The 27,865-nt window shown below is 35.4% G+C and overlaps 1 protein-coding gene across 4 annotated transcripts in view; it reads right to left on the bottom strand.

The window, feature by feature from the left end:
* Positions 1-445: 445 nt before the first annotated feature.
* Cct6b (chaperonin containing TCP1 subunit 6B) overlaps positions 446-27,865 on the bottom strand; it is a 50,484-nt gene continuing 23,064 nt past the window's right edge. For all 4 annotated transcript variants that reach the window (XM_013359816.4, XM_021728057.3, XM_005327771.4 and 1 more), the window contains 11 exons: positions 27,563-27,736; positions 24,261-24,364; positions 16,314-16,424; positions 16,023-16,182; positions 13,107-13,189; positions 12,087-12,183; positions 8,878-9,025; positions 2,808-2,941; positions 1,985-2,087; positions 1,216-1,288; positions 446-709 (listed from right to left, as the gene is read on the bottom strand). In XM_013359816.4, coding sequence (XP_013215270.1) covers positions 637-709; positions 1,216-1,288; positions 1,985-2,087; positions 2,808-2,941; positions 8,878-9,025; positions 12,087-12,183; positions 13,107-13,189; positions 16,023-16,182; positions 16,314-16,424; positions 24,261-24,364; positions 27,563-27,736 — 1,260 coding nt within the window. In that variant the 3' untranslated portion in view covers positions 446-636. The remainder of the gene's footprint in view (positions 710-1,215; positions 1,289-1,984; positions 2,088-2,807; positions 2,942-8,877; positions 9,026-12,086; positions 12,184-13,106; positions 13,190-16,022; positions 16,183-16,313; positions 16,425-24,260; positions 24,365-27,562; positions 27,737-27,865) is intronic.

Here is a 27,865-nt window from a genome sequence, read left to right as displayed (position 1 = left end):
TTATTTTAAAGAATTGATGCTAACAATATCTACCTTTTCAGGTGAAAGTACTTCATTATATATTCAGATCTGAATTAGCACAGTAACCTAAGTTGTTGATCACACATAAAATCAAATACACAAAAGAGCCAGGTAAAATATAAGATATTAAATAAATACCAGGTAATGTAAATCAATGCAATCCATAAAGTGATGCTATATTTATAAAAGGAAAGAGTGGCAACAAGAATTTACTGAAGGACTTTCAAGACAGTAAAACAGTTTGTCTTACTACCTTTATACCCTCTGATAAATGGGGAATTTATTTAGATTCTAAAACCTGTGCTGCATATTTGAATAATTAAAAGTTATCCCAAAATATCTAACAATTATAATAAATTCTATTTTATAAAAATTGCAATAGCTTACAAAACACAGAGTAAGGAGTTAGGACTCTGAAAAAATATTTCCATTATATCCTTTTACTGTGAAAACATTTCTTTGGCTCTTTATAACTTGATGATCTTTGAGACAATTTAAACCATAATATATAAGCTACATTTATTTTGTAAAAATTAAGAATGGCCCATGCTATCCCACAACAGTTGAATGTCAGATGCCCTGAATTGTCTTCCAGAAGAGTTGGGTTTCATTTCATCACCCTTTGAGAGAAGACATCCCAGCTCGCATAATTTCATCAACCAGGAGAATGTTGGTGGCAATCACTGTGCTAAGGGAAGAGATGAGAGTGAGTAAAGCCTCTACCCTGTGCTTATCCTTCCCCCGAAACCTGCAGCTATGAAGCACTTTTTCCTTCAATTATGTTAGTGTGAGATTTTACAAGACAAAGCTATTATAAATACAAATCATGCTTTGTATCACAATTCAACTCCTTTGCTGATAAGGTGGAAGACTGATTTATATTCCTGAAAAACTAGGCTTATTGTTAAGTACATGGTTTGATTTTCCACACAATGCAGATGGTACTATTTCAGAGAAGTTTGTTCTTTCCTTTCCCCCTCAGACAGTGAGATTAACCTTTCCTACAGCTAATACTGCTACAACCAAAATATAAAAGGGAATGTAAAATTATAGAAGCTAGTTTTAATAATTGGGTCATACCTTCTCAAATGCTTGACAATTTTTCCACTGTATGGTCACAAAAATAATAGAAATATTTTAATGTTATCAATTATACACTTAATGATACTTCTCTTTATGTTACTACCAACTTACCAAGAGTGAAGAAGTTGTTTTTTCACACAATAATTATCCCAGACTCCTGTATCTGCTGGTACCATTGACTCCCCTGCAAAGTAAACACACACACACACACACACACACACACACACAATATATATATATATATATATATATATATATATTTATTTTTTTAAACAGTGCTGGGGATTGAACTCAGAGCCTTGCTCATGGTTCAGTGTAGGCAAGTGATATGCAAGTGCTCTACCAATGAGCTACAACCCCAGCTTCAAATAAAACATTTAAATACTATGCTGTAATCAATCAGTGTTGATTGGTATAGTCTAACAATATTTAATACTACTTTTGTCAGAGTCATCAATGACCTCCATGTTGTTAAATCCAGTGGTCAATTTCCAGGCCTCATCCAGCAGAAGAATTTAACACAGCTGATAACACCCTCGTGTATTTTGTCCTCCAGGACACCACACTCTCCTATTTTTCTTTCTTTTGTACTAATGGTTCCTTTTCCCTGGGCTCTTAATGTTGGAGTACTCAAAGGTTCAATCCATTATTCTTCTCTTCTTTTTCTGCACTTATCCCCAAGGTGACCTCATCCAGTTTCCTAGATTTAAACGGTACAACCTCATGACTCTGGATGTTTTAAGAGATCTAAAAGTAAACTAGAGGCATCCAATATGTAAGTAATAAATTCACCCAAACACCCACCCTTACTATAAGATCTGGATCAATGAAGAATATCTTCTTTCTTTACTAAGGAATTAACTTTTCTTCAGTTTCTTACCTGTATTCAAATCTATGCCAACCAGTTGCTTTGATTCTGAATGCTCAGCCTGAATTTTTACTAGTGTTTCCTGCAAGTCATAACCAGAATTCTGAGCCAGAACCTTTATGAATAAAAATAATAATAAATACATGTGTTAAATACCTTTACATATATATTTTAACACCAAATATAAAAGTAATTCACTATTAGTCTTTTGAAAATATATCCACAATACAGTAATCATTTCCTTTTGAAGAATTCCATCCTTAAACTACATCAAAATATTGTCTATTTAGTAGTGTTTTTATTTATTTAAGCATTTCCCCTATGCACCTCACACTAAATTCTGAGGACACTCGAGTTCCCTCATCCCATTAATTTCCTTTCTTGAAAAATTCTTTTAAATGTGGAAAAAAGGAGAATAGTATTTTTTCTCTAGTCCACTAGCCACATGTTCCTCAATTTCTCCTAGCCACTTGCCAAAGAAAGCATATTTGCAGCCCCTTTTTGCCCCTCATCTTCAGGAGGACAGCCATGACCTGTGGTAACAGAGAGAGAGACACCCGCACTCCAAAACAGGCTCGTGTCAAGGTGGTCCCCAACAAATGGCTGATAAAGCTACCAAGAATATAATCAGGCTATTTCATGAAACTCCTAAAAGGATCTGAGCTATTATCCCAAAAGTTTCCCTGCTTGAGTTGTAAAATATATAAAACTGTGTGAGGATTTACAAATCAGTACCTGTCTTTCTCCTCTGCTAACTGTTCAACAGTATGGACAATATGCAATTAAACATCTTTAGATCTAACCAGTTATTATTTGGCCAGTAGAATGGTTGTACCTTGGGAATAATGAGTAAGGCATCAGCAAAAGCTTGGACTCCAAGACGAGCTCTTCCCTTTACACTGTGCTTGTGCTTAACAAGAGCTTCAGCTATTGCCACTTCAACTGCACCAGCCCCTGGAACCACACAACCTATCCAAGGAAAAAATGATTGGCAAGATACACCATATAGGAAAAGAGAGGAAGAGGAAAACGCAATCAGCCATGCAAACATGATCTATTACCTTGCCTACCCATACAATATTTTTAAGTATATATAGAAGTCAAATAAATCACACAGCTGAGCAATTAGTTGTCCTACAAAGCATTATGAAGTTAAATAATTAAGCAGGGTAGCGCTGGAGTTGTAGCTTAGTGGTAGAGCACTTGCCTAGCATGGGTGAGCACTAGATTTGATTCTAAGCACCATATATAAATAAATAAAATAAAGGTCCATCAATAACTAATATTTTTTAAAAATAATAATTAAGCATGGTATAGATAAATGGCTATAAACATCTAATTTCATCTTTTATTTTCTGGCAAATAAATTGTAGATTTTTTTTCACTTTCACCTTATTCTTCTATGACTTCATGGAAAAGGTAGCTATTCATAATTTATAGTAGCAGGTAATTATAATATCTGATTTGAAAACTTTTTAGGCCAAGATACTTTGGGCAGAGTTTTGGGATTGAAATTCTTGAGACTCAATGAAGTATTTGTTTTTTGCATTAGAGCAGAACCCAAACTACTGTTGTCTCCAGAGGGGTACTTCAGCTTGGAGCCATCCATACTCTTAACATTTGTCACAGAAAAAAATGGCAGGATGAGTCAATAAGTGAGGCACAGGTAAGGATTTCTTTATGGACAACAAAGAAATTCACATTCAGAGGAACTGTGGGCAATCCTCACCTCTCAGGAGTTTAACATCAAATATAAAAGTAATTCACTATTAGTCTTGTGAAAATACATCCATAATACAGGTGATGTGGCCAGATTTGGGGGGAAGCAGGCATCCTAAGTAGATGAACCACTGTTAAAATTTTGTTGATTTGGAAAATGTTTAAAAATATTTTTGGAGATCAAATCTATGGCAACCAAGTTTCTTGGTGAATACTCTGTACCTGGAGGTCAGAATATTCTTCTTTGATCAAATATCCTTAGATATAATCACCTGTAGGAAAAGTGTACAAGTTCCTCATGTGGGTGGCACTTAACCACTAAGCCACATCCCAAGCCTTTTTCTATTTTTTTTTTTTTTACTTTGAGGCCTCTAACTCGAGATCCCCCTACCTCAACCTCCCCAGTCACTGGGATTACAGATCACCTCACCCAGCTGGACAACTGATTTTTAATAGAGATGCAAAGGGAATCTGGTGGTGAAACGTGTTCTTTTCAAGAAATGGGGCTAAAACAATTTAACACTTATATGTGAAAAAAATGAGCATGGATCCATATCCTGAACTATATACAAAAATTAACTTGAAATGAATCATAGACCTACTGCTTCCTGATTGTCGTGTCCTGAACTGCTTTCCTCTACCATACCCTTCCACCACAATGTGCTGTGCCTCATCTCTGGCCAAAGCAATGGAGTTGGCCACCTAGGACTGACACCTCTGAAATGAAGGCCACTCCGACATAGATAGATGGATAGATCGATCGATAGATAGATAGATAGATTGATAATATTTTAGTCCTGATGAAGACTTACAATTTGTCATCAAAAGGCAGCCATGGAGGGCTGGGGTTCAGGCTCAGCGGTAGAGCACTCGCCTAGCACATGCAAGGCACTGGGTTCCATCCTAGCACTATGTAACAATAAATAAATAAAATAAAGGTATTGTGTCCAACTACAACTAAAAAATAAATGTTTAAAAAAAAAAGGCAGCCACGGATCTCTGCTACAAAGCAGTGTCTGTTAAACACCTTCCCCACTGCCATTAGGAAGGCAGCAGAGCTATTCTCTGAAATGAATAACTCCACATTCAAAAGAGGTTTTCAAAAGATGCTGGGAACTAAATAGATTAAGATGAACTGAAGACACAGAAAACCGGTATGTTTACAGAATAAGCAGTTTTAGTCATTTAATGTTATAATAAAAGTATTTGGCTGTGACGTGCTGCTCTCCCATGAAGCACCATGAAAGAAAGAAAGAAATCAAGCAAGCAAGTAAGCAAAAACCAAATGTAAACCTTAAGACAATAACATTTTAAAAAGAAAAAAAAATAAGAGAAATTTTGTGACCCTAGGTTAGGTAAATATTTCTTAGATACCACACCACAAGTATAATCTGTGAAAGAAAGAAAACTGATCTTAGACCTCCTCAAAATTAAGAACTTCTTTTGAAACACACTCTTTAGAGAATAACAAGCTATGGGCAGAGAAGGATAAAACTCTACAGATCATATATCTGACAAAGTACTTGAATCTATAACATAAAAGAACTTTTAAACTCAACAATAAGAAAACAATCTAATTTTCAAAAAGGACAAAAAATTGAACAGAAACCTTATGAAGGATACATGGATAACAAGCACATAAAAAGATGTTCAACATCAATAATCATTGGGAAATGCACATTAAAACCCTAATTTGTTTGTTTGTTTAATATTCAAAAGGCTAAAACAGCCTATCATATCAAGTATTGATGAGAATAACAGGAATATTCATACACTGATGATGGGTGTAATGTAAAGGTTACAAAACAGTTTGTCAATTTCTAAAAAATTAAATAAATACCTATCATAGCCATTGGATTCCTAGGCATTTATCCAAGAAAAATGAACACACATATCCGTAAAAGGCTTATTCATGGCATCTATATTTGTAATAGCCAAGAACTGGAACTAACTAAATTCCATTAACAGGTGAATGGATAAATTATAGTATATTCACACAAAGGAATCCTATTTAACAATAAAACAAAATCAACTACAGAAAGATAAAATATTTCAAAATAATTAATGAGTATCAAAGAAGTTATACTAAGGGCTGGGGTTGTAGCTCAGTGTAGATCATTTGCCTAGCATGTGTGAGGCACTGGGTTTGATTTTCAGCACCACATATAAATAAATGAATAAAATTAAGGCCCATCAATATCTAAAAAAATATTTTAAAACAGAAGCTATAATAAAACAAGAGAACAGGGGCTGGGGTTGTGTCTCAATGGTAGAGCACCTGCCTTGCATATGTGAGGCACTGGGTTAGATTCTCAGCACCACATATAAATAAATGAATAAAATAAAGGTCTGTCAACAACTAAAAAAAATTTTAAAAAATTAATAAAACAAGAGAACATACTATATTATTGCATTCATATAAAGTATTACAGAAGGCAAACTCATCTGTAATGTCAGAAAGCAGACCAGTGAATGCCTGGAGATGGGGTGGCATGGGGAGAAGCAGAGGGAGGAATTATCAATAGGCACTGAGGAACCTTTTTGGGGTGATGGATATGTTTATTATCTCAATTGAGATGATGATCAGGGGTGTTCACTTTAAATATGTGCGATTCCTTATGTCAATTATATCTTAATAAAATTCTTTAAAAAATAAGTGGTTGAAGTGATAAAGAAAAATACTAGTTTATTCATCCATCTATGTATTCTAAATTCTAAGAATTGAATGTAACTACCAAAGGCTTCAAGAGTCTATCAAAAGTAACTACAAAAATTGGGTATGCTGGTGCTAGTGACTTGGGAGGCTAAAGCAGAAGTATCTCCACATTTGAAGTCAGCCTGGGCAATTTAGTAAGACCCTGTCTTAAACTAAAATAATAAAAAGGGTTATAGATGTAGCTCAGTGCTAAAGTGCCCCTGGGTTCAATCCCCAAAATAGCAACAAAATTTTTCTGACTATAATAAGCAGCCAGTGACCCATATATAAAGCCCTATATTTCTTCCAATTAGGAACTAATATATTTTCTCTTTTTTTAGTAATGAAATCTATGTATATTCTGGTAACTTAAATATTAATAGTGATTCATAGTGGTTAAATATTAACATTATTATATTTGCTATTATTTATATTCTTTTCTCTAGGTTCTAACTTTCCACTTCAACTTTAATTTTACATTATTTCATATCTGTTTCTGCTTATCAAACAAATCTAACCATTATTTATGTTTCTTATCTTTCTTACATGCCATAAAATTCAACCTCTTAGAGTGTACTTTTCAGTATTTTAAAAAATATATTGCCGGGCGTGGTGGCGCATGCCTAAATCCCAGCGGCTTAGGAAGCTGAGGCAGAAGATCACAGCCTCACCAACTTAGCAAGGCCCAAAGCAACTCAGTGAGACCCTATCTCTAAATAAAATACAAATAAGGGCTGGGGATGAGGCTCAGTGGTTGCCCCTGAGTTCAATCCCTGGTGCCAAAAAAAAAAAATATATATATATATATATATATATATATATATATATATATATATATATATAATATTTACAAGACATTGCAATCAGGCTGGGGTGGTGGCTCAATGGTAAAGCATTTGCCTAGCATGTGTGAGGTACTAGGTTCGTTTCTCAGCACCACATATAAATAAATAAAATAAAGGTCCATTGACAACTAAAAAATATTAAAAAAAAAAAGACTGCAATCATCACCACTAATTTCAGAACATTTCAGCATCCCTCCCCCCCCAAAAAAATCCCTGTGCCCATTAGCAATCACTCTTCTCCCCTTCCCAGTCCTTGGCAATCATTAATCACTTTTTTGTCTATATGCATTTGTCTTTCTTGGACATTTCACATAAATGAAAGCATATAGGAGGACTTTTGTATCTGGATTCTTTGACCTAGCAATGTTTTCAAGGTTCATCCATGTTGTAATATATATCAGTACTTTATAATACTCTTATCATGAAATTACCACATTTTTATTCATTTATCAGCCAGTGCACATTTGGATTGTTTCCATGTTTAGCTATTTTGAATAATGCTGCCATGAACATTTGTGTGCAAGTTTTTGTGTGAACATGTTTTCAACCCTCTTACATATATCCCTAAGACTTGTTCAGTCATACAGTAACTACATGTTTAGTTTTTTGAGGAACTATATATCTTCCAACACTTTCCATTAGCAATGCATTCAGTTTCCAGTTTCTCTACATTCTATCAACACAATCTTGTCCAGCTTTTTTATTATACCCATCTTAGAGGTTGAGAAAGAGTACCTCTTTGTGGTTTTGATTTTCATCTCCCTAATGACTGGTGATGTTGAAAATCTTTTCATGTGCCTATCATCCTACTTTAAATAAAGTTATCTACCCCAAATCCTTTTCAGAAGAAAGTTGGTTATAAATTATTAATAAATAATAAATGCTAATATTCCTTCCTAATTTTTCATAAAATAATGCTGCACCTGAAGTAACAGAATGAATTCTAACTATTAAAATTTTCATGCTTTTAAAAATAAACTTCTAAGGCTGGTGCTGTAGGTCAGTGGCAGAGCACTTGCCTAGCACATGTGAGGCACTGGGTTTGATTCTCAGTACCACATAAAAATAAATAAAGGCATACTTTCCAGCTATAACTACAAAAAAATTAATAAAATACAATTAGACTTCTAAAAATAGTGACATTATATCATTAAGTCAAGTACTTTTTCATTTCATAAACTAATTAGGGAGGACAGCAGAATATTAAGAATATTTCAAAGGAAAAATCTGGTTTTTTTTGGGGGGGGGGACGTTGCATACTGGGGATTGAACTCAGGGGCACTCAACCACTGAGCCACATCCCCAACCCTATTTTGTATTTTTTTTAGAGACAGGGGTCTCACTGAGTGGCTTAGCACCTCACTTTTGCTGAGGCTGGCTTTGAACTCAAGATCCTCCTGCCTCAACCTCCTGAGTTGCTGGGATTAAAGGCATGCACCACTGTGCCCAGCAGGAAAAATATTTACAACCCAAACAACACAAAAATATTGTAAAAATTGTAAAAATATTTACAACCCAAACAATTTCCAAAGTGAAATGAAAAAATAGTAACAACTCTTTTCTTTTAAAATACCATATATATCATGACAGATTTACTACTAATTAAAAAATATGTGAGGTCCATATCCATCACAAAAAGATCTTACCATCTTCAATGGCATTTTTGATGGCACGAAGTCCATCTCTTAGGGCATCCTTGATTTGTGTAAGAGTATGCTTATTTGGTCCTTTGACCAACAAGGTGACAGAGCGAGGGTTAACACAGTCCTCAATAAAAGTGAACTTTTCTTCACCCTAAAGAATGACACAAGAATTTCAGGCTGGAGATGTAGCTCAGGGGTAGAATGCTTGTGGAGCATGTGTGAGACCCTAGGTTCCATCCTCAGCACCCCCCTCCCCCTGACACACAGATATAACTTTAATATTCAATGTCATTATGAAATCAAGACTTATTTTTTATTAGAATCTATTCTTCATGTGAATTTTTCTTAAGCATAACTAAAAATATATTTAAAAGTAAGTTGTGGCCGAGTGTGGTGGCACACGCCTGTAATCCCAGAAGCTTGGAGGCTGAGACAGGAGAACCGCGAGTTCAAAGCCAGTCTTAGCAACTGCGAGGCACTAAACAACTGTGTGAGAACCTATCTCTAAATAAAATACAAAACAGGGCTGGGAATGTGGTTCAGTGGTCGAGTACCCCTGAGTTCAATTCACAGTACCCCAAAATAAATAAATAAATAAATAAATTGTATTTAAACTCTTAAAAATATTTAGGTAAATAAACTGCAAAGTCTGTCCTATGGGATCGCCAGATTTCAAAATGCAAAATATGAATTAAAAAGTTAGTATTTTTTAAAAAGGCTTAGTTTTTTTTTTTTTAAGTGGAAAATAAAACATTCAAAGTTTATTTTGCAACAGACAAACACCATCAGCAATTCCTACAGGGGTTTCTCCATTGGTCACACATTCACTAGGCACTGTGAGCTCAGCAGTGAGAGCCACTGGGGTGGTCTCCGTAACAATATCTGTATCACAGTGTCAACAGGCGCTATGACTGTGTTCACTTACAATTCCAGAAGGAAAGGCACAACTTGGCAAAAACATATATTATTTTTCCTTTTCTTTCTTTTTTTTTTTTTTTTGTTTTTGGATCCTAAAGCCAGGTGCAATAACTAAGACAAAACTTCGGGTAGCATTCTTGATCCACGTTTCAACAAGGGCCATCCAAACAGAGGGAAAGAATCCTCGGCCCCAATGTTGGGTTCTTCTTTCTCCTTCCTCATTCAACCACTAGAGCAGTGTTTCGGCATCTGCTCTACATTATCACATGCACAAAAGGAGATTTAAAAAAGGAATCGCAAAGACATCCAGAATGTCTGCACCAATAAGTCAACTCTTAGGTTAAGACAGGGCCTGGGAATACTTCAGCGGTTATAAAATAGGAAAATAAAGACTATTGCTACTAACATAAAAAAATAAATGAGGTAGATAAATTAAAGCTTTCACACCCAGGACTTGCCTGTTTCAACTTCGTAGCCTTCATACAACTCAAGGAAAAATAAAAATCTCCATTATTACTGGACATAAGTTGCACTGGGGAAATTGAAAAAAAAAAAAAAAAGAAGAAGAAGAAGAAAATGTGAACCTGCGATAGAAGTACGCCCTTCCATGAGCTTCTTTTTTGAACTGTCTTTAAATAAGCAGCAACACACACATTGGCTCCCTAAGGACTAAAATAAGTCCATGAAAGGGCATCCTACTTAAGATTCTAAGGTTGAATGAATTTTGTTTATTCTACAACCTTAGAGTTTTTTTGTTTTGTTTTGTTTTGTTTTTTTGTTTTTGTTTTTTAAAGTACATTCAAAAATTAAAAATAAAAAGGATGGACACAGGATTCGAAGGTCAGGTAAAACAGGCCCCTAAGCAGAAGGTGTCCATCCACTTACTTATGCACATTTGGTTGCCCTGGAGGTAGAGTGTACCCCCCCCCCACCCAATTAGGCTAAGTAGTTGTCTTTTCCACCAGGGTGCAGTAAATTCCAACTGTTTCACCCTGAAAGAGGCAACAGTCTTTGGAAAGTCACTCTAAGTTGTACAAAGCTTCTATGTATACATACAGTTTGTCACAAGTAACAAAGGTACTTTGCAAGACCCGCTTCTTTCCAAAAGAAAAAAAAAGAAATAAACAGATTTCAGTCGGTTTTGGTATGCCTATTTTTCTTTTTCAATTTTTCCTTTTTTTGCAAAGCAGCATAGCAACAATCATGATTGTAGGACTGCTCAAGGTTGAGGTCACAACCATAAACATCATTTGCATATCAGTAAGAATAAAGAAAAGAGGACATGGGTTCTTGAAGAAAATTAAAAAAAAGTCCAGCTTTCATCCATTCCACAGGATCTGCATTTCTCATAGCAGTCAGGTTCACCTGGGCTTAGCTGACTGTGATCTTCTTTTCCTCCAGGAAGTGAGGGAACTGATGTTTGGCAACACTGTCGGCAACACCTGGCTTCTCCACCTCGGCACTGCCCCCAGACTGGGAGTCCATCTTGGAGATCATGGCGCTGGGGCCACAGAGCTGGCCCCCAGGGAAATGGGCAGGGTGGGAATACTACCACTCTGGATCTTAGAGATCTCGTTGTTCTTCACGGCCAGGCCACCATTGAGCACACTGGTGTACTGGTTCCACAGACAGGAACAGGGTTTTTCCATCCATACCCAACAGGGCCATAGTGTTCTCGATGGCCAGCTTCCTCCTGCAGTGAGCTGAGTTATTGTTTGCCCTATGTGTCATGTAGTGGACCCGGCTCCCCCGCCGCCGGCGCCGCTGGGACCTCATCTGCGAACTCTGGAGTTGGCTGCTGCCGCGGCTGCTTGCCTTGGTCCTGCTCGGAGTTGATGTGCTGGGGTCTTGCCTGCTTGCATCTCCACATGGTGCGAGCCTCGGGGTGCTGGGAGAGCTGTGGTTATTGGCCCTCTATGCCACAGATTCCTGGAGTTGGGAAATTTACGCCCTTCTGGCCAGAACTAGGGGCGGGACGCGGCGGTGGTGGAGGCTTGCAGAGTAGGCCCGGCGCCTGCCCAAGTCCACCCTCGTCTTCCGGGCTTGCAATGCATTTTGTAATGTGTTGACTTCCTCTGCAGCCAGTGTTTCTCCTTAGTTTTTTTTTTTTTTTGTTATTCACTTTATAACAACTATTTTTAAATATTATTTTAGTGGTAGAAGGACACAATACCTTTATTTTACTTATTTATTGGTGCTGAGGATTGAACCCAGTGCCTCACACATGCTAGGCAAGTGCTCCACCATTGAACTACAACCCCAGCCCTATAAAAATTATTCACAAAAATACTCACTAGTGTGTACTCATATACAAGACCAGCATGTCCCAAGCATTCTGCATTTAGGTCTTCAAGAGAATTCACAGCCACTCCACCACAAGCAAGAGAGAGTCTGAAATTACATAGTTTTGGTTATGGAAAACATAAAGGCTAACTTCTTAAAGATGAAAGGTTCTAACATAAAAGACTATATAGTTGCTGTGTTATATTATTTGGAGGCAGTTTTTTACTTTTTAGTTGACAAATAAATGTATTTAAAACATACAACATATTTTGAAATTTTATACACACACACACAGCAAAATGGCTAAATCTAGCTAATTAACAGATGCATTAACTTTCATAGTTATCATTTTTATGGTGACCACACTTAAAAATCTAGTCTTAGCATTTTCAATAATACGTATATTATTAACTACAGTCACTATGTTGTACAAGATCCTTGAATTTATTCTTCCTAACAGAAATTTGTATACTTTGACCTATATCTTCTAAACCCCCAAACTTCCCAGCCTCTGGTAAACTACCATTCTTTTATCTACCCCACCCTACCATACTGGGGATTTAATCCAGGGGTGGTGCTTTATCACTGAGTTACCATCCCCAGCCCTTTCAATTCTTTATTTTGAAACAGGTCTCACTAAGTTGCTTAAGATCTCACTAAGTCGCTGAGATTGGCCTCGAACTTGAAATTCTTCTACTTTAAACTCCGGAGTTGCTAGGATTACAGGTATGTGCCTTTGTTACTATTTTCTCTCTACTTCTATGACTGCAACATTATTAGACTCCACATGTAAGTGAGATCACATCCCATTACATTGCATTGTTTTTAAAATCTCTCTTAAAAATATGAAAACCTTCCTTGTACTTGACCCTAATTTTACAATTTCAACTGTTTATTAGAATTAAGAACAAAATTTGGAATTCATGCACTACTATTTTGTTCAACAATGTTTACTTATAAACTTAAAGGATTAAACATGGAATAACTTCAGTTTGTTTAAAGAAGTTGAGATGTACAATGCACAAGCTTACCTTTCCATATTTCTTCTTTTGGCTCTACGAAGAGCTACTATTCCATGTTTTGCAAGAACATCTAAGGAAAATGGATCAATTCCCTATGATTAAATAACACAAAAATTGTATATTTTTTTCTGTGCTATATATCAAACCCATGCTAGGCAAGCACTCTATCACTGAGCTACTCTCCTAGGCATAAACATATATTAAACGAGCATTTCTCAAACTTTTGTATCTCAGTATCATTTTATACTCTTAAATTTTTTTTTTTTTTAATGAGGTGAGGAAAGCAGGAAAGGTGGCCAAGAAGGAAGGCTCCTCAGAGGTCAAAGGGCCTTTGAACAAGCAGCTGTGAACTTGGGCTTTATTCTGCAAGTGGTGGGCTCTGGTGACTGCATGAAGATACAACAAGGCCCTGTTGTCCTCAGCAAGGAGCCTGTTTTTTTGTTTGTTTGTTTGTTTGTTTTGTTTTGTTTTGTTTTTTTAGAGAGAGAGAGGGAGAGAGAGAGAATTTTTTATTTTAAACAGAGAGAGAGAGAGAGAATTTTAATATTTATTTTTTAGTTCTCGGCGGACACAACATCTTTGTTTGTATGTGGTGCTGAGGATCGAACCTGGGCCGCACGAATGCCAGGCGAGCGCTCTACCACTTGAGCCACATCCCCAGCCCTATACTCTTAAAAATTAAGAACCCAAAGAGCTTTTGTTTATATGAGCTATATCTGTTTATCTTATTATAAGTTAAAATTAAGAAATTTAAAAATATTTGTTAACCATTAAAATAATATATCTATTTTATGTTAACATAAATAATACTTTTTAATAAAAATTTACTATACTTTCCAAAATGATTTACATGAGAATGATTTACATTTTTGCAAATCTCTTTAATTAAAGTCTGTCTAAATAAAAGACAGGTAGATTCTCATATATGTTTCTGCATTTGGTTTGGTATAATATGCTGTTTTGGTTCAGATACATAAAGAACTCTGGCCCCACATAGATAAAAATTGGAAAGAGAAATATTTTTAAAGACTTTTCAGCTGGGTGTGGAAATATTTTTAAGGACTTTTCAGCTGCACATGCCTGTTATCCTAATGACTCAAGAGGTTGAGGCAGGAGGATCACAAGTTTAAGGCCAATATCAGCAACATAGAGAGGCCCTTAGTAATTTAGTGAGGCTCTAAGCAACTTAATGAGACCTTGTCTCAATCAATCAATAAATAAAAGGGGATGGAGATGAGAATATGGCTCAGTACTTATATGCCCTTGGGTTCAATCCCTAAAAGCCTTTTCAGACAACTGGGTATTCTTCTCTGATACTGTATGTGTTACAGTTTAGATGTGAGATATCCCCCAAAAGCTCACATATGACACAATGCAAGTGTTTAGAGCTGAATTGATTAGGGGATTAACTAAGTGGTAAGTGAACGCAGGTAGAGTGTGGCTAGAGAAAGTGGGTCATTGGGAGTCTTCTTTTGAGGTACTTATTTCTTATCTGGTGAGTTGAGTTTCTCTCTGCTTCCTGGTATGAGGTCCTGAGCTGCTTTCCTCCACCATAATCATCTGCTATGATGTTGTGCCTCATCTCAGGCCCTAAGGAATAGAATGGGCCATCTATAAACTGAGACCTCTGAAACTATGAGGCCCCAAATAAACTTTTCTTCCTCTAATTGTTCTTGTCAGGTATTTTGGTCACAGCAGCGAAAAAACTGACTAAAACAACATGTATACCAAAACTCAACATGTAATAGTATCTGAAAATTTGGTTTCAATATGGAATAAAGGAACCACTATGAATGAACTTTTCAGACTCTCTCACATTAAAATCCATTGGTCTTTTTTTTTTTTTTTTTGATATGGGATATTGAACACACAGGTGTTCTCCCTCAAAGCTACATCCCCAATCTTTTTAATTTTTAGTTTGAGACACAGTCTCACTATGTTGCCAAGGCTGGCCTCAAATTTGCAATCCTTCTGCCTCAAGCCTCCTAAGTCACTGGAATTACAGGCCTGCATCACTATGCTCAAACATTGGTCTTATACTTTAAAATGCATTATTTATCTATGTGTGATTTTGAAAAATCCTGCATGTTTAGTCATTTATTAAATATTGATTAACTTGGGGCTGGGGTTGTGGCTCAGCGGTAGAGCACTCGTCTCGTGTGCACAGGACCCTGGGTTCGATCCTCAGTACCACGTAAAAAAATGAATGAGTGAAATAAAGGTATTGTTTCCAACTATAAAATAAATATTAAAAAAATATATTGATTAACTACATTAGACTCATATGTTACCACTGGCAACAAACACTGTCAGGTATTTTCCTTGAAGTGATAAAATTGCTTCATTCATTTCTCAGAAAAATCTTCCAAATACCCAAATCTAAATAATATATAGTTTGTCTATCAGTCATTCTTTCAAGTAAAAATGAATAAAAGTAACTAGTTTAGCTCACAGATCAATCATTCAAGGGTTTACTTCAAGACAGCTATCCCATTTTGGTATTTTAGTAGAAGTTCTCTTTGTGTATTTCATATTTTATCACATAAGATTTATAAAAGAATGCATTAAGGATCAAAATTTAATAAAACTTACTAGTGTTACCATTTGATCAAAACATTCATAAATGAAACTGCCTTTCTTTTTTCTGAAAGTGTGTGGTGGTGTGGCATAAAGACGATGAGGACTGCCAGGATAGTTGGGGCTGCTGCCTTCATTTGTATTAAGGTGCTGGCAGTTTTATCTACCGTTGCTTTTGCACCATCATTGCAAATGTCAGCACAATGTGAAAGGATTATTAACATGAAAATAGTTTTAACATCAGAGTCCCTGTAAGGGTCCTTGGAACCCTCAGGGTCCATAAAGCACACTTTGAGAAATACTGAAAAAAACTTACAAATAATTAAAATCTAAATGTTTTTTTCTCACCTTTTGATTAATGACAACAAATCCTTTATTGGTCTCAGAACAGACTTTCTCTTTCAGGTCTATTATTTTTTGTACTCTATCTTCAATAAATTTCCTTTCAGCTTTTACCAATTTCTCTTTCTCTTCTGCAGTCTTGTAAAAGAAACCAGAGTTCACCTCTCTAAAAGATTAATAAAAACAAGATAAAGACAGAGGGAAAGAAGGAAACAGAAGAAATCTAGGAGGGAAGAGATTTTAAAACACTTTTAGAAAAAATAGTTTAAAAATTTATAAAGAGAAATTATCACTTACGTTTTTTCATATTCTAGTGACACATTGCAAGTAAGAATAAATGCATCTCTTACTTGCTTCTTCATATCTGGATGACGGGCACCATGATCCAAAACTAATCCTCGGATCAACCTATTAAAACATGCAGTTTCTTACTTTGAATATACACTCTAAAATTTGACATAAATTATACTCAAATTTATAACAAAACAGCCAAGGCACACATTGTTTCTTTGTGAAAACTTCAAAATCTAACATGTAATTAGTAAAATCAGAAAAGAGAATCTATTTTAACATAGTATGACTGTGAACTCACAATGAAAAGTCAAACCAGAATTATTCTCTAAGTTCTACAGCTCAAAAACATGACACCACTGATCAAGTAATGAAAGGAAGGTATAAAATGAAGCTCTTAGGAAAAATCTGTTCAAAATAATTACATGAAACAACTAAAACTGTTACCTAAATATCTAACAATAGTATATTGCTCAGCAAATAATGACCCAACTATTTGATGGTCACAAATACTATGTAACAGAGTTGGGCATAGTGATGCACACCTTAATCCCAGTAACTCAGGAGGCTGAAGCAGGAGGATCCCAAGTTTGAGGCCAGCTTGGGCAACACAGAGAGAACCTATCTCAAAATAAAAACTTAAAAATGGCTGGGGATGTAACTCGGTGGTAAAGGACCCATAGATTCAATCCCCAGCACCAAAATAATAATAAAGTGGAAAAATATTTACAGGATAGTTGATAATCACTGAATGACAATTTGCATTTAAAGCATGAATGTAACTATACTTATAAAGAAATAAGGATCTTGACATTAAAAAGGAAAAATATAACCCCCTAGGCTTTCACGGTAGGAATTTAGTGGGGCACTTTTTTTCTGTTTGCCAAATATTCTTTCTAAAGTATATATTTTTATAACTTGTAAAGCTGATTTACACACACTTAGAGGATGGCATTTCTACTTACGAATCTTTTAGAAAACCAATATTTGTCCCACCTTAAAGAAATTATTTTTAAATAATTCAAAGTACTTATAAGGAAGTTTTCAAATGTTTAATACAACTAGATTACTACAACTCCTGAGTGAGAAGATGTTTTATTTAGGAAGAAACTAAACATTCAATGTTCTCCACTTTTTAAGCCACCTTCATGCTTCCTGTCTCATCACTCTCATCAAGTGATCTTGTTTCTTTGAGAAAACAGAAACATTGTTCCATCACTACCTTTAGCAATCCTACTGCTATGAATGAAGTATTCATCCTCCTCTGTAAGGTTAATCTCTCTGCTTATTTACTGAACTCTATTCCCCTCTCTGTTCCGGCATTGTCTCCTATATCAATTCTTCTTTCCTATCAGAACATCCTTATCAGCATACAAATTTGCTATGATAAAGCCCATCTTTAAAACAAAACAAAACAAAAACTTCTCCATGAGCTCCATTCCAGTATTTTCTTCTATTTCTTTGCTCCACTTTGAAGCTAAACTCCTCTGGTTGGTCCACATTTGCATTTCCACTTCTTCCCGAACTCCTCTCTCGAGCCCACCTTCAATCTGACTTTCATCTCTACCTCTTTAGAAACAGGTCTCATTAAAGAAACCAAAAACTGTTTTCCAAATATAACAATCAATTTTCAGTTTATAACAATATACTTAAACTTTCAGCAACATACAACAAAGCTGCTCTTTCTCTCCTTAATATACTTTCTGCTTTTGGTTTCTGGGGCACTACTCTCTTGGGTATCCCACTTCAGTGACCACTGCTTCTCAGCCTCCTTTATGAATCTTCATCTTTTCAAACTCTGGGCATTAGAATTCCCAAGCCTCAATCTTTAAACTTCCTCTTTTCTCTATTTTTATTCACCTCCCAGGTGATCTCATTTACTCTCATGGCTTTAAGTCATCTATATATTGATGATTCTCAAATACATATTTCCAGTCCAATCCTGAACTCCAAACATCACACCAACTACCTACTCAACATCTCCACAGGATACTTAACAGGCATCTCAAACATAACATTCCCCAAAATGAACTCATTTATTTCTTCAAACTTGTTCCTCTCACTCTTCTCCATCCCAAGATATAGTGTATCTACTTTTTCAGCTGATCATGCAAAAACCCCTTGACTTTTATTTCTATCTCATTCCATGCAGAACCATTGCCAAATCCTATTGCCTCTTCCTTCTAAAATATGCCCTGATCTAAACCATTTTCATTTTTAACCTGAACTATATTAACAAATTCCTAATTGCTCTCCTGTTTCTTCCCCTCCCCCACCTTCCAACTTGCTCTAAAGTGTATTCTCCACACAACTACAGATATCCTTCTGAAATATAAATCAAGAACTTGCTATCTTCAGTAATAGTAGGACCAACCCTATGACCAAAAACTAAATAATGCTGTATTATAAACCAAAACTTAACAACACTGAACATGTACAAGATAGTAGATTACAAGACCAAAACTAAAAACAAAACAGGAACTGCAGGTATTTTTTATTCTAAAGTTATTTGACATGCCAGACAAATATGAACTTTAGTTCCAATAACTTCACAATGAAAATGGGACAAAATTAAAAGCCCAGTGATCATCCAAAGTGGTGAGTCTAATAGGAGATCTTCACATTGAGCTTAGATCCCAAAAGGCTACATACTCAGGGTCATACAGAAGGATGAGCTAGAAATAATCAGTCCTCACATGAACTGGCATTAAGAATTCATATCAAATGAATATGCCAAAAAAGTCTCAAGCTGTAAATTTTAAGTAGTCCCTGGGCTCCCAACATAAGCGAATGCCTCTCTCCAGAAAGGCACCTTCATCCTAGGTCTCAAATTCTTTCTTTCTTTTTCTGGTACTGGAGATTGAACTCAGTGGCACTCAACAATTGAGCCACATCCCCAGCCCTGTTTTGTATTTTATTTAGAGACAGAGTCTCACTGACTTGCTTAGTGCCTCACCATTGCTGAGGCTGGCTTTGAACCAGAGATCCTCCTGTCTCAGCCTTCGAGCTGCTGGGATTAAAAGCATGAACCACTGCTCCCAGCCTCTGAAATTATTTTTACAAATACTTCTTTCAAGTGCAATGAATGGCACATATGGAAACAAAGCATGATGAGCAAGAACTAGAAAAATATAATTAACACCTGAAACAAACCAAAATTTAAGATATTATCAGATATAAATTCTATGCTTTAAGGAGTTTATTTAAAGGTAATTTTGGAAAGATCTCCAGGGAACAGAAAATCATAAGAAAGTGACAAGCAGATTCAAGGAAGAACAAAGTATAACTTCTATAAGTAAATACAAAAAGAAATACACACATGTACACACCACCGTTAAATTTTTTACAAACAAGCTGGGCACAGTGGCACACGCCTACAATTCCAACACTCAGAAAGCACAAGCTGGAGGATCACTTGAGTTCATGAGTTCAAGATTAGCCTGGGCAACAAAGCAAGACATCAGCTCAAAAAAACAAAACAAAACAAAACATTTTTTTTCCCCCAAGAGAGCAACAGACACAAATCCACATGTCTAACAAAAGGATGTTATAATGTTTACAGAAGCACTACTCATAAAGGTCAAAATTGAAAACTCCCTAACTATTCAATAATAGCAGAATGGATGGATTGCAAGAGTAACAATAAAATACTACAGAGAAATGAGAATGAACATGGAACAGTTCAGATGAGTGAAAACAATACTGAATTTTAAAAAAAGTCAGATACAAAAAAGCACTTGCTTTATGATTCCCCTTAGACAAACAAGTAATATTAATATATGTCACAGAAATTCAGGTTACTCTTGACAAATAAAGGCTGAAAGGGAACATACCAAGGAAAGGTTCTTAGAGATCTGTTTCTTTTATGAATCCTAATTATACAGATATATTATAAAATTCATCAAGCTATACCATTATGATGGGAACACTTTTAATTGTGTTACTTTTCAGTGATTATACTTCATCTAAAATTTCTCCTAATCAAAAGATTGATTTAAAGATTAGCCACTGCTCAACAGAAAATAATTGAATAAGTCACTACAAAATAAATAATTACAAATTAGCCAAATACTGGATATGTAATGTAACTCAAAAGAAAGAAAGTAAATGGAAGACAGAGTAAGAACATCAAGCATATGTTTAACTGAAGAAAAATAACAGGTAACAGGGCAGAATAAATATTTCAGGAGGTAATGGATGTGAACCAAATAAAATACATCAATTCATAAACTCAAGAAGCCCAGAAAATACCAAGCAGAATAAACAAAAAGAAATTCACATGTACGCACATCATAGTAAAAGTGTAGAATACCAAAGAGAAATATCTCTGCATCATCTAGGCAATTAAAAATTTCATTAAAACTGCTAATTTCTTAAGAACAATCATGGAAGTCAGAATACAGTATAACAATCCTTCAATCAGCTCAAAGAAAATGCTCCTCAACTTACAACAAAGTTTTATCTCAATAAAATCATCAAAGTTGAAATCATTGTAAGACAAAAATGACATTTACTTTTCCCAACCTTCTCAACATTATAGTTTACTCCACAGTACAATGTAGAATATTGGTCCTTTACTCTCCTAAATGTTCACTGGTGGGGAGCTGTGGCTACTCTCACTGCCCAGCAATGGCAGAGGGTATCACACCACAGATTACTAGGAAAAAATCAAAATTCAAAGTATAGTTACTACCGAATTCATATCACTTTCACAGCATTATAAATTTAAAAAATCATAAGTTGAACTGTTAGGGACCATCTGTACCTGTGAATCTAGTTCGATATATAAAAAAGTAAAATACAAAGAATGAAGATGAAATAAAGGCATTTTCTGGAAAAAAAATTAACAATACGCCTCCATCAAACTTTCACTAAAGGAAATCTATATAGAATGAACTTTAAGCAGAAGTGAAGTACAGTAGTCCCCTTGTCTGAAGTTTCATTTTCCTCAGTTTCAATTACCCATGGCCTCAGATACCTGTCAACTACTGTTTAACATTAACAAATGAGGGATTAGAAATGTTTGTTGAGTCATCTACAAAGAAAGAGGAAGACAAAGAAGCCGAGTCAGATGTGGTGGCCATGCCTGTAGTTTCAGCTACTGAGGAGGATGAGGCAGGAGGATCTCTTAAGTCCAAAAATTTGAGGCCAGCCTGGACAATGAGAAGGAGAAAGTGGAGGAAGAGGAGGAAGAGGAAGAAGTGAAGAGGAAGAGGAGGATGATGAGGAAGAAAAAGTAGAGGAGGAAGGAGGAGGAGGAGAAAGGGAAGCAGAATCACCAATGAGGACATTACCCAAATTTGCCAGTATGTTAAATGGCACAGACATTAAAGGACAAAATTATGGAATACAGTCCTCAGCTGGAATGCAACATTAAAGCTACTTATATGGTCACTGAAGTATTAGCTTCTGCAGCAACACCTTGATGAGACAAAAAGAAAAAAATAACAACTTTTGATTATAATGTTCTTCCAAAAAATTTCAGCAAGAGTTCTTTTAGTTGTCAAGGATCACTGACCACTGACATTGTCATTGCTCTATGATCTACCAGAAGAAGATGATCCTTCTTCTTAAGTATCATCAGAAGGTATAGTAGCTTATATGTAGCTTAACACTACATCACAATGCCTAAATCATTCATTTCTCTTCATCTCATCATGTAGACACTGTATTATATCACATCATTATAAGAAGTAAAAATTGTAAAAAATCATGTAGAATATAACAGAGAAAGATTGAAAGTAAAACATTAAAAAATGACAGGCAAATACTAATTTAAAAAAAGCTGGTGTGACAGCTATATCAATATCAGATAAATTATACTTTTAAGCCATTACTAGAGAGAAGATGGTCACTTCATATTGTTAAAAATGTTCAATGCACTGCAAAAATATAATGCTTTAAAAACTGTATGCAGCTAATAATACAGGCTTTTGTTTTGGTTTGGTTTGGTTCTTTTGGCCAGGGATCAAACGCAGGGCCTTACACATACTAGGCAAGTATTATACTACTGAGTAACATTCCCAAGCCAAGACAAGTCTCAAAATATATAAAGCAAAACTGTCAAAACTAAAAATACAAGGTTGGGGTTGTAGCTCAGTGGTAGAGAGCTTGCCTAGCATGTGTGAGGTATTGGTTTTAATCCTCAGCACCACATAAAAATAAAAACATAAGATATCATCTCCCTCTACAACAACCAAAAAATTTTAAAAAACTAAAAATACAAACAAATCTACAGTAACATTGAAAGATACTAACATATGTCTTTCAGTAATTGACAGAATAAGCAGATAAATACCAATAAGGATAAGAAGGTCTAAATGAAAGTATTAACAAACTTGATTCCCTTGATCTAACTGGACATATATAAACTTGTACCTAACAACTGCAGCATACATTTTTTTCAAGTACATGTAATATTAACAAAAATTGACTATTTATACACTTAGCCATAATGCACAGTCAAACAAATTTCAAAGCAATGACATTGGGTAGTGGCAAATGCTTGTAATCCCAGCAGCTCGGGAGGCTGAAACAGGAGTATCGACAGTTCAAAGCCAGCCTCAGCAACAGTGAGGTACTAAGCAACTCAGTGAGACCCTGTCTCTAAATAAAATACAAAATAGGGCTGGGGATGTGGCTCAGTGGTTGAGTGCCCCTGAGTTCAATCCTTAGTACCCCTGCCCCTGCAAAAGCAGTGAAATCTCATAGAACATAGTTTCTGACCATAATATAGTTAATCTAGAAATCAATTTACAAAAATGTCCCTAATATTTTGAAATTAAGAATCATAGTGCCAGATGCAATGGGTCATGCCTGTAATCCCAGCTACTCAAGAAGCTGAGGCAGGAGAATAGGGAATTTGAGGTCAGTCTAAGCAACTTTATGAGACCCTGCCTCCAAATCAAATTAAAAAGAAGGCTGGAGATGTAACTCAATGGTAGAGTACATGCAAAGCCCTGTGTTCAATCCCCAATACTGAAACACACACACACACACCCCTCATGGACATTAGAAAATATTTTAAACAGAATAAAAATTATAAAACCACATATCAAAATTTAAGGAATGCAGCTAAGTAATATTTTCAGGACAATTTAACACCTTAAATACTACATTATAAGAATAGAAAGCTGAAAATTAATAACCTAAGTAGCTATCTCAATAAAAGAAAAGCAAGAACTGGGTGCAGTGGCAAGCACCTGAAGTCCCAGCTACTCAGAAGGATGAGGCAGAAGAAATTACTGAGCTCAGGAGTTCTGGACCAGACTGGAAAACATAGTGAGACACTGTCTCCAAAAAAAAAAAAAGAAAGAAAAGGAAGGAAGGAAGGAAGGAAGGAAGGAAGGAAGGAAGGAAGGAAGGAAGGAAGGAAGGAAGGAAGGAAGGAAGGAAGGAAGGGGCAGGGAGGAAAAAATACATAGTATAGAAGAAGAAAATCTCTCCAAAAAAGTAAAAGAAATTAAATAATAAGGAGAAAGATACTATGAAGCAAAACCCAAACCAATCCCTGGAAAAAATTATCAAAAATGAAAAAAAAGGAAAAATAAAACAACACCAGGAAAAATAAGGATATCATTATAGATCTTGCAAATAGGATTTTTATGAACATTTATGTCAAATATTTAAAGATTTAGACAAAATTGATGAATTCCTGGAAAAATATTACTTAATAAAGTGGTTAAAAAAGAAGTAGAAAAACCTAACTTGTCCCAAGAAAACTGCATGAATAATCAAGACTCTTTCCACAAAAAATGTGGAAGACGAATAACCAGACTTCTTCAAAATAATTATCAAAGTAAAAAGTAACTGGCTCATGGTAGTGAAAGGCAAAAACCAGTCAATGAATGTTGAATGAATAGACTAATGTTGAGGTAAAACAACTAGTGAAATTAATGAAAGAATATTTGAAGAAAACCAAATATTCTAAACCCATGTATTGTCAAAATTTACTGTGTATCTGTTCCTGCTTTATGCTTCATCTCCACTATTTCCACCATGAAGAGATCAATAGGATAACCTGGTCTTCTAACAGCCAATACGGAATCCACCACAGCCTGAAAGAGAAGTGAATGAGGATAGTTGGTTATTTGGACTATTAAAAAAAAAAAAAACCTGGCCCCCATAATCAATCACCAAACACAGAAAGGGCTTCTCAGGTTTCAAAATATAAGGCAAAGCCAACAAATAGCACTTTATTGTAGACACTGACAAAAAATAATATCCATGGATACTTTAGAGTCTAAAGGAACTACAGAGATCATCAGGTCCAAATCCTTTATTACATAGATAAGAAAATTGAGAGAACCTAAGAAATTACAGTTTTAAAATAATAGTAGCAGAGCCAGGACTAGAATTCAGGTCTCTGTTAATGTCAATTTCTGCTATTTCTGCCTCACTAACACTATATAACCTCTTCCACCAAAGGGTACCTTAATAGAAAAGGAGGAAATGCAATCTAAGAGCTCAAATTTGCTGCCTATAATAACATGTCATTTTTCAGTCTCATGTTTTTCCATGAAAAGTTTCCAGGTCATGCCACACATTTATTTCAATGTGAAAATAATGCTTCCACCCAAATAGTAAAGTAAAATTGACATGCCAGGAAAACTTGTCTCATTTATTTTTCTATATTTCCCCAGGGCTGTGCAATTTTAAAAGCAGAACACAACATATCTTTTTTAAAAAAATATTTATTTTTTCAGCTGTAGCTGGACCCAATACCTTTATTTTATTTATTTTTAGGTGCTGCTGAGGATTGAACCCAGGGCCTCACACGTGCTAGGCAAGCACTCTACCACTCAGCCACAACCCCAGCTCCAAAACACAACATATATTATGGTTAGCTCAGAAAATAATTCAACATGCATTGACTGGTTTTTGCCTTTCACTACCATGAGCCAGTTACTTTTTACTTTGATAATTATTTTGAAGAAGTCTGGTTATTCGTCTTCCACATTTTTTGTGGAAAGAGTCTTGATTATTCATGCAGTTTTCTTGGGACAAGTTAGGTTTTTCTACTTCTTTTTTAACCACTTTATTAATAAAATAATATGAAAAAAACTAATTATGAAAATTAAGAGCTAAGGTATAACCACCCTAAAATAAAACAAAAAACCCACTATATCTTAGAAAATTTTACCTGCAGTAACATAATACTTAATTGCGGCACTTATTAGAGAATAAGACAAAGGTCACTGAGTAGTAAGAACATAAGTGGTTTTATATCTCCAAAAGAAAATGGTGCTTCTGCACAGCAAAGGAAACTATTAAGACTGAGAAGAGAGAACTTCTAGAATGACTGAAAATCTTTGCTAGCTACTCCTCTGACAGAGAATTAATATCTAGAATATATTTTTAAAACATTTACTTTTTAGTTTGAGGTGGACACAATATCTTTATTTTTATGTGGTGTTGAGGATCAAACTCAGCACCCTGCGCATGCCAGGTAAGTGCGCCACCCCTTGAGCCACATCCCCAGCCCTAGAATATATTTAAAAACTCAAAAACTTAACAATCTCCCCCCAAAATAACCCAATTAATAAATGGGTAAATGAATTAAACAAACACTTCTCAAAATAAGAAATATAAATGACCAACAAATATATGAAAAAATGTTCAACATCATTAGCAATTAGGGAAATGGAAATCAAAACTCCACTGAGATTTCATCTTTTGCCAGTCAGAATGGCAGTCATCAAGAATACAAATAATAAATGAAGGAGAGGATGTGGAGAAAAATGAATACTTTTCCACTGTTAATGGGATTGTAAATTATTACAATCACTATGAAAATCAGTATGGAGTTTCCTCAAAAAAACTAGGCATGGAAGTACCACATGACCCAACTATATAACTCCTTCGTATTTATCCTAAAGAATTAAAGTCAGCATACTATAGTGAGACATGTCTATACCCATGTGTAGAGCAGCACAATTCACAACAGCTACAGTGTCCATCAACAGATGTATGAATAAAGAAAATGTGGAAATATACTAATGGAGTTTTATTCAGCCATAAAGAAAAATGAAATTATATCATTTGCAGGAAAATGAATGAAACTAGACACTGTTTCATAAAGCAACATAGGTTAAACTGAAGTCAAGGATCATGTTTTCTCTCATATGTGGAAGCTAGAGAGGAAAAAGATAAAAATGGGGGCGAGGATCTCATGAAAATCAAAGGGAGATCAATAGAGGAAAGGGAAGAAAGGATGAGAGGAAGGTGGGAGGAAAGGAGGAAGGAAGAAGTGCTGGGGAGTGATATTGGCCAATTATATCATTATATTGTGTGCATGTACGAATATGTAACAATAAATTCCATCATTTTATACAACTATAATGCACCAGTAAAAAATGTGGAAAAAGGAAAAAAGAAAGAAAGAAAGAAAATGACTGCCCTAAATACCAGAGATCTTGAACCACTTGAGTATTCCAACAGCAGAAAATGTAGCTGCTTCTTCTGACTCTGCTCAGCAAGAAATTGTCTGATTTTAATCCAATTTCCCACACTTTTCCTATTGGGAAGGAGAATGAAGCAGAGGCAACTCAGGTGTTTCAGTCCATTTGGCATTTGTATTTCTCAAATTAGTAAGATAGCATTCTGCTTTGTATTTCCTTTGCTGTGCAGAAGCACCATTTTCTTTTGGAGATACAAATATGAGTTTGGTTACTATGAATTCATCATTTCTGATACATTTAATACGGTCAAGTTTTAGAAACTGCAAAGCTGGGGAACAATAATGATGTCATCAAATGATAACCACCTGATAAAAGCCTTCTTAAAATATCCAACCAATCTTGTCTGTATATTACATATGCTCCTCCTTTAGAAGAAAACAAACACACATTTCCCAAATGTGAATATTATATATCAGCTCAATCATGCTTCGTAAAAGTAGTAACCTTAACCACAAGACACAATGCAAAAACAACTTCCTCATGTGTCACTCCATATAACAAAATATGGACCTCTTCTAGGTTTAGACTAGTATACTACCCATAGGAGATAATCTACAGGAGGCCAACTCCCTCCCAACTTTCAAGTCACATAAGTGTTAATATGACACTTTTGGAAAACTACAAATACTATTCTGACCAATTAATGTCTATACATAAGCCTGTAAGTGTTTATCTCCTTATTTTGTTGTACATTCAAAAGAATCACAGGCAAATCTTGGCTGTCTTCTAGGAAAAAAAAATATCATCATGTGTTAGGCTATACTCATTCTCAATACAAAAAGTTTAATCACATACCTCTGTTAACACATTAGCCAGTTCTGCATGAACTTTCGTCCGTAGAGATGTTCTAGCCACATCCAAGAGGATTTCTCTTTTCATCTCCTTTTTTACTTTAACTTCCTCCAAAACATCAAGTGCTTTTATCTTTGCAGCTTCAAATCCTTCTGCTATTATTCTAGGGTGCAGGCCCTATTACATCAACATGAAATTTAAAATTATGAAGTAAATCATTGAAAGTCAAAAGTAACTATCCTCTCTTATTAATATATTCTAAAAAAGTAATGTCAGCCACATTAATGCCACTAAATGTAAATGAGC

The sequence above is a fragment of the Ictidomys tridecemlineatus genome, chromosome 3, assembly GCF_052094955.1.
Source record: "Ictidomys tridecemlineatus isolate mIctTri1 chromosome 3, mIctTri1.hap1, whole genome shotgun sequence".
Classification (NCBI taxonomy): domain Eukaryota; kingdom Metazoa; phylum Chordata; class Mammalia; order Rodentia; family Sciuridae; genus Ictidomys; species Ictidomys tridecemlineatus.
Note: the sequence above shows the minus strand (reverse complement) of the source record. Positions and strands in the feature narration are given on the sequence as shown.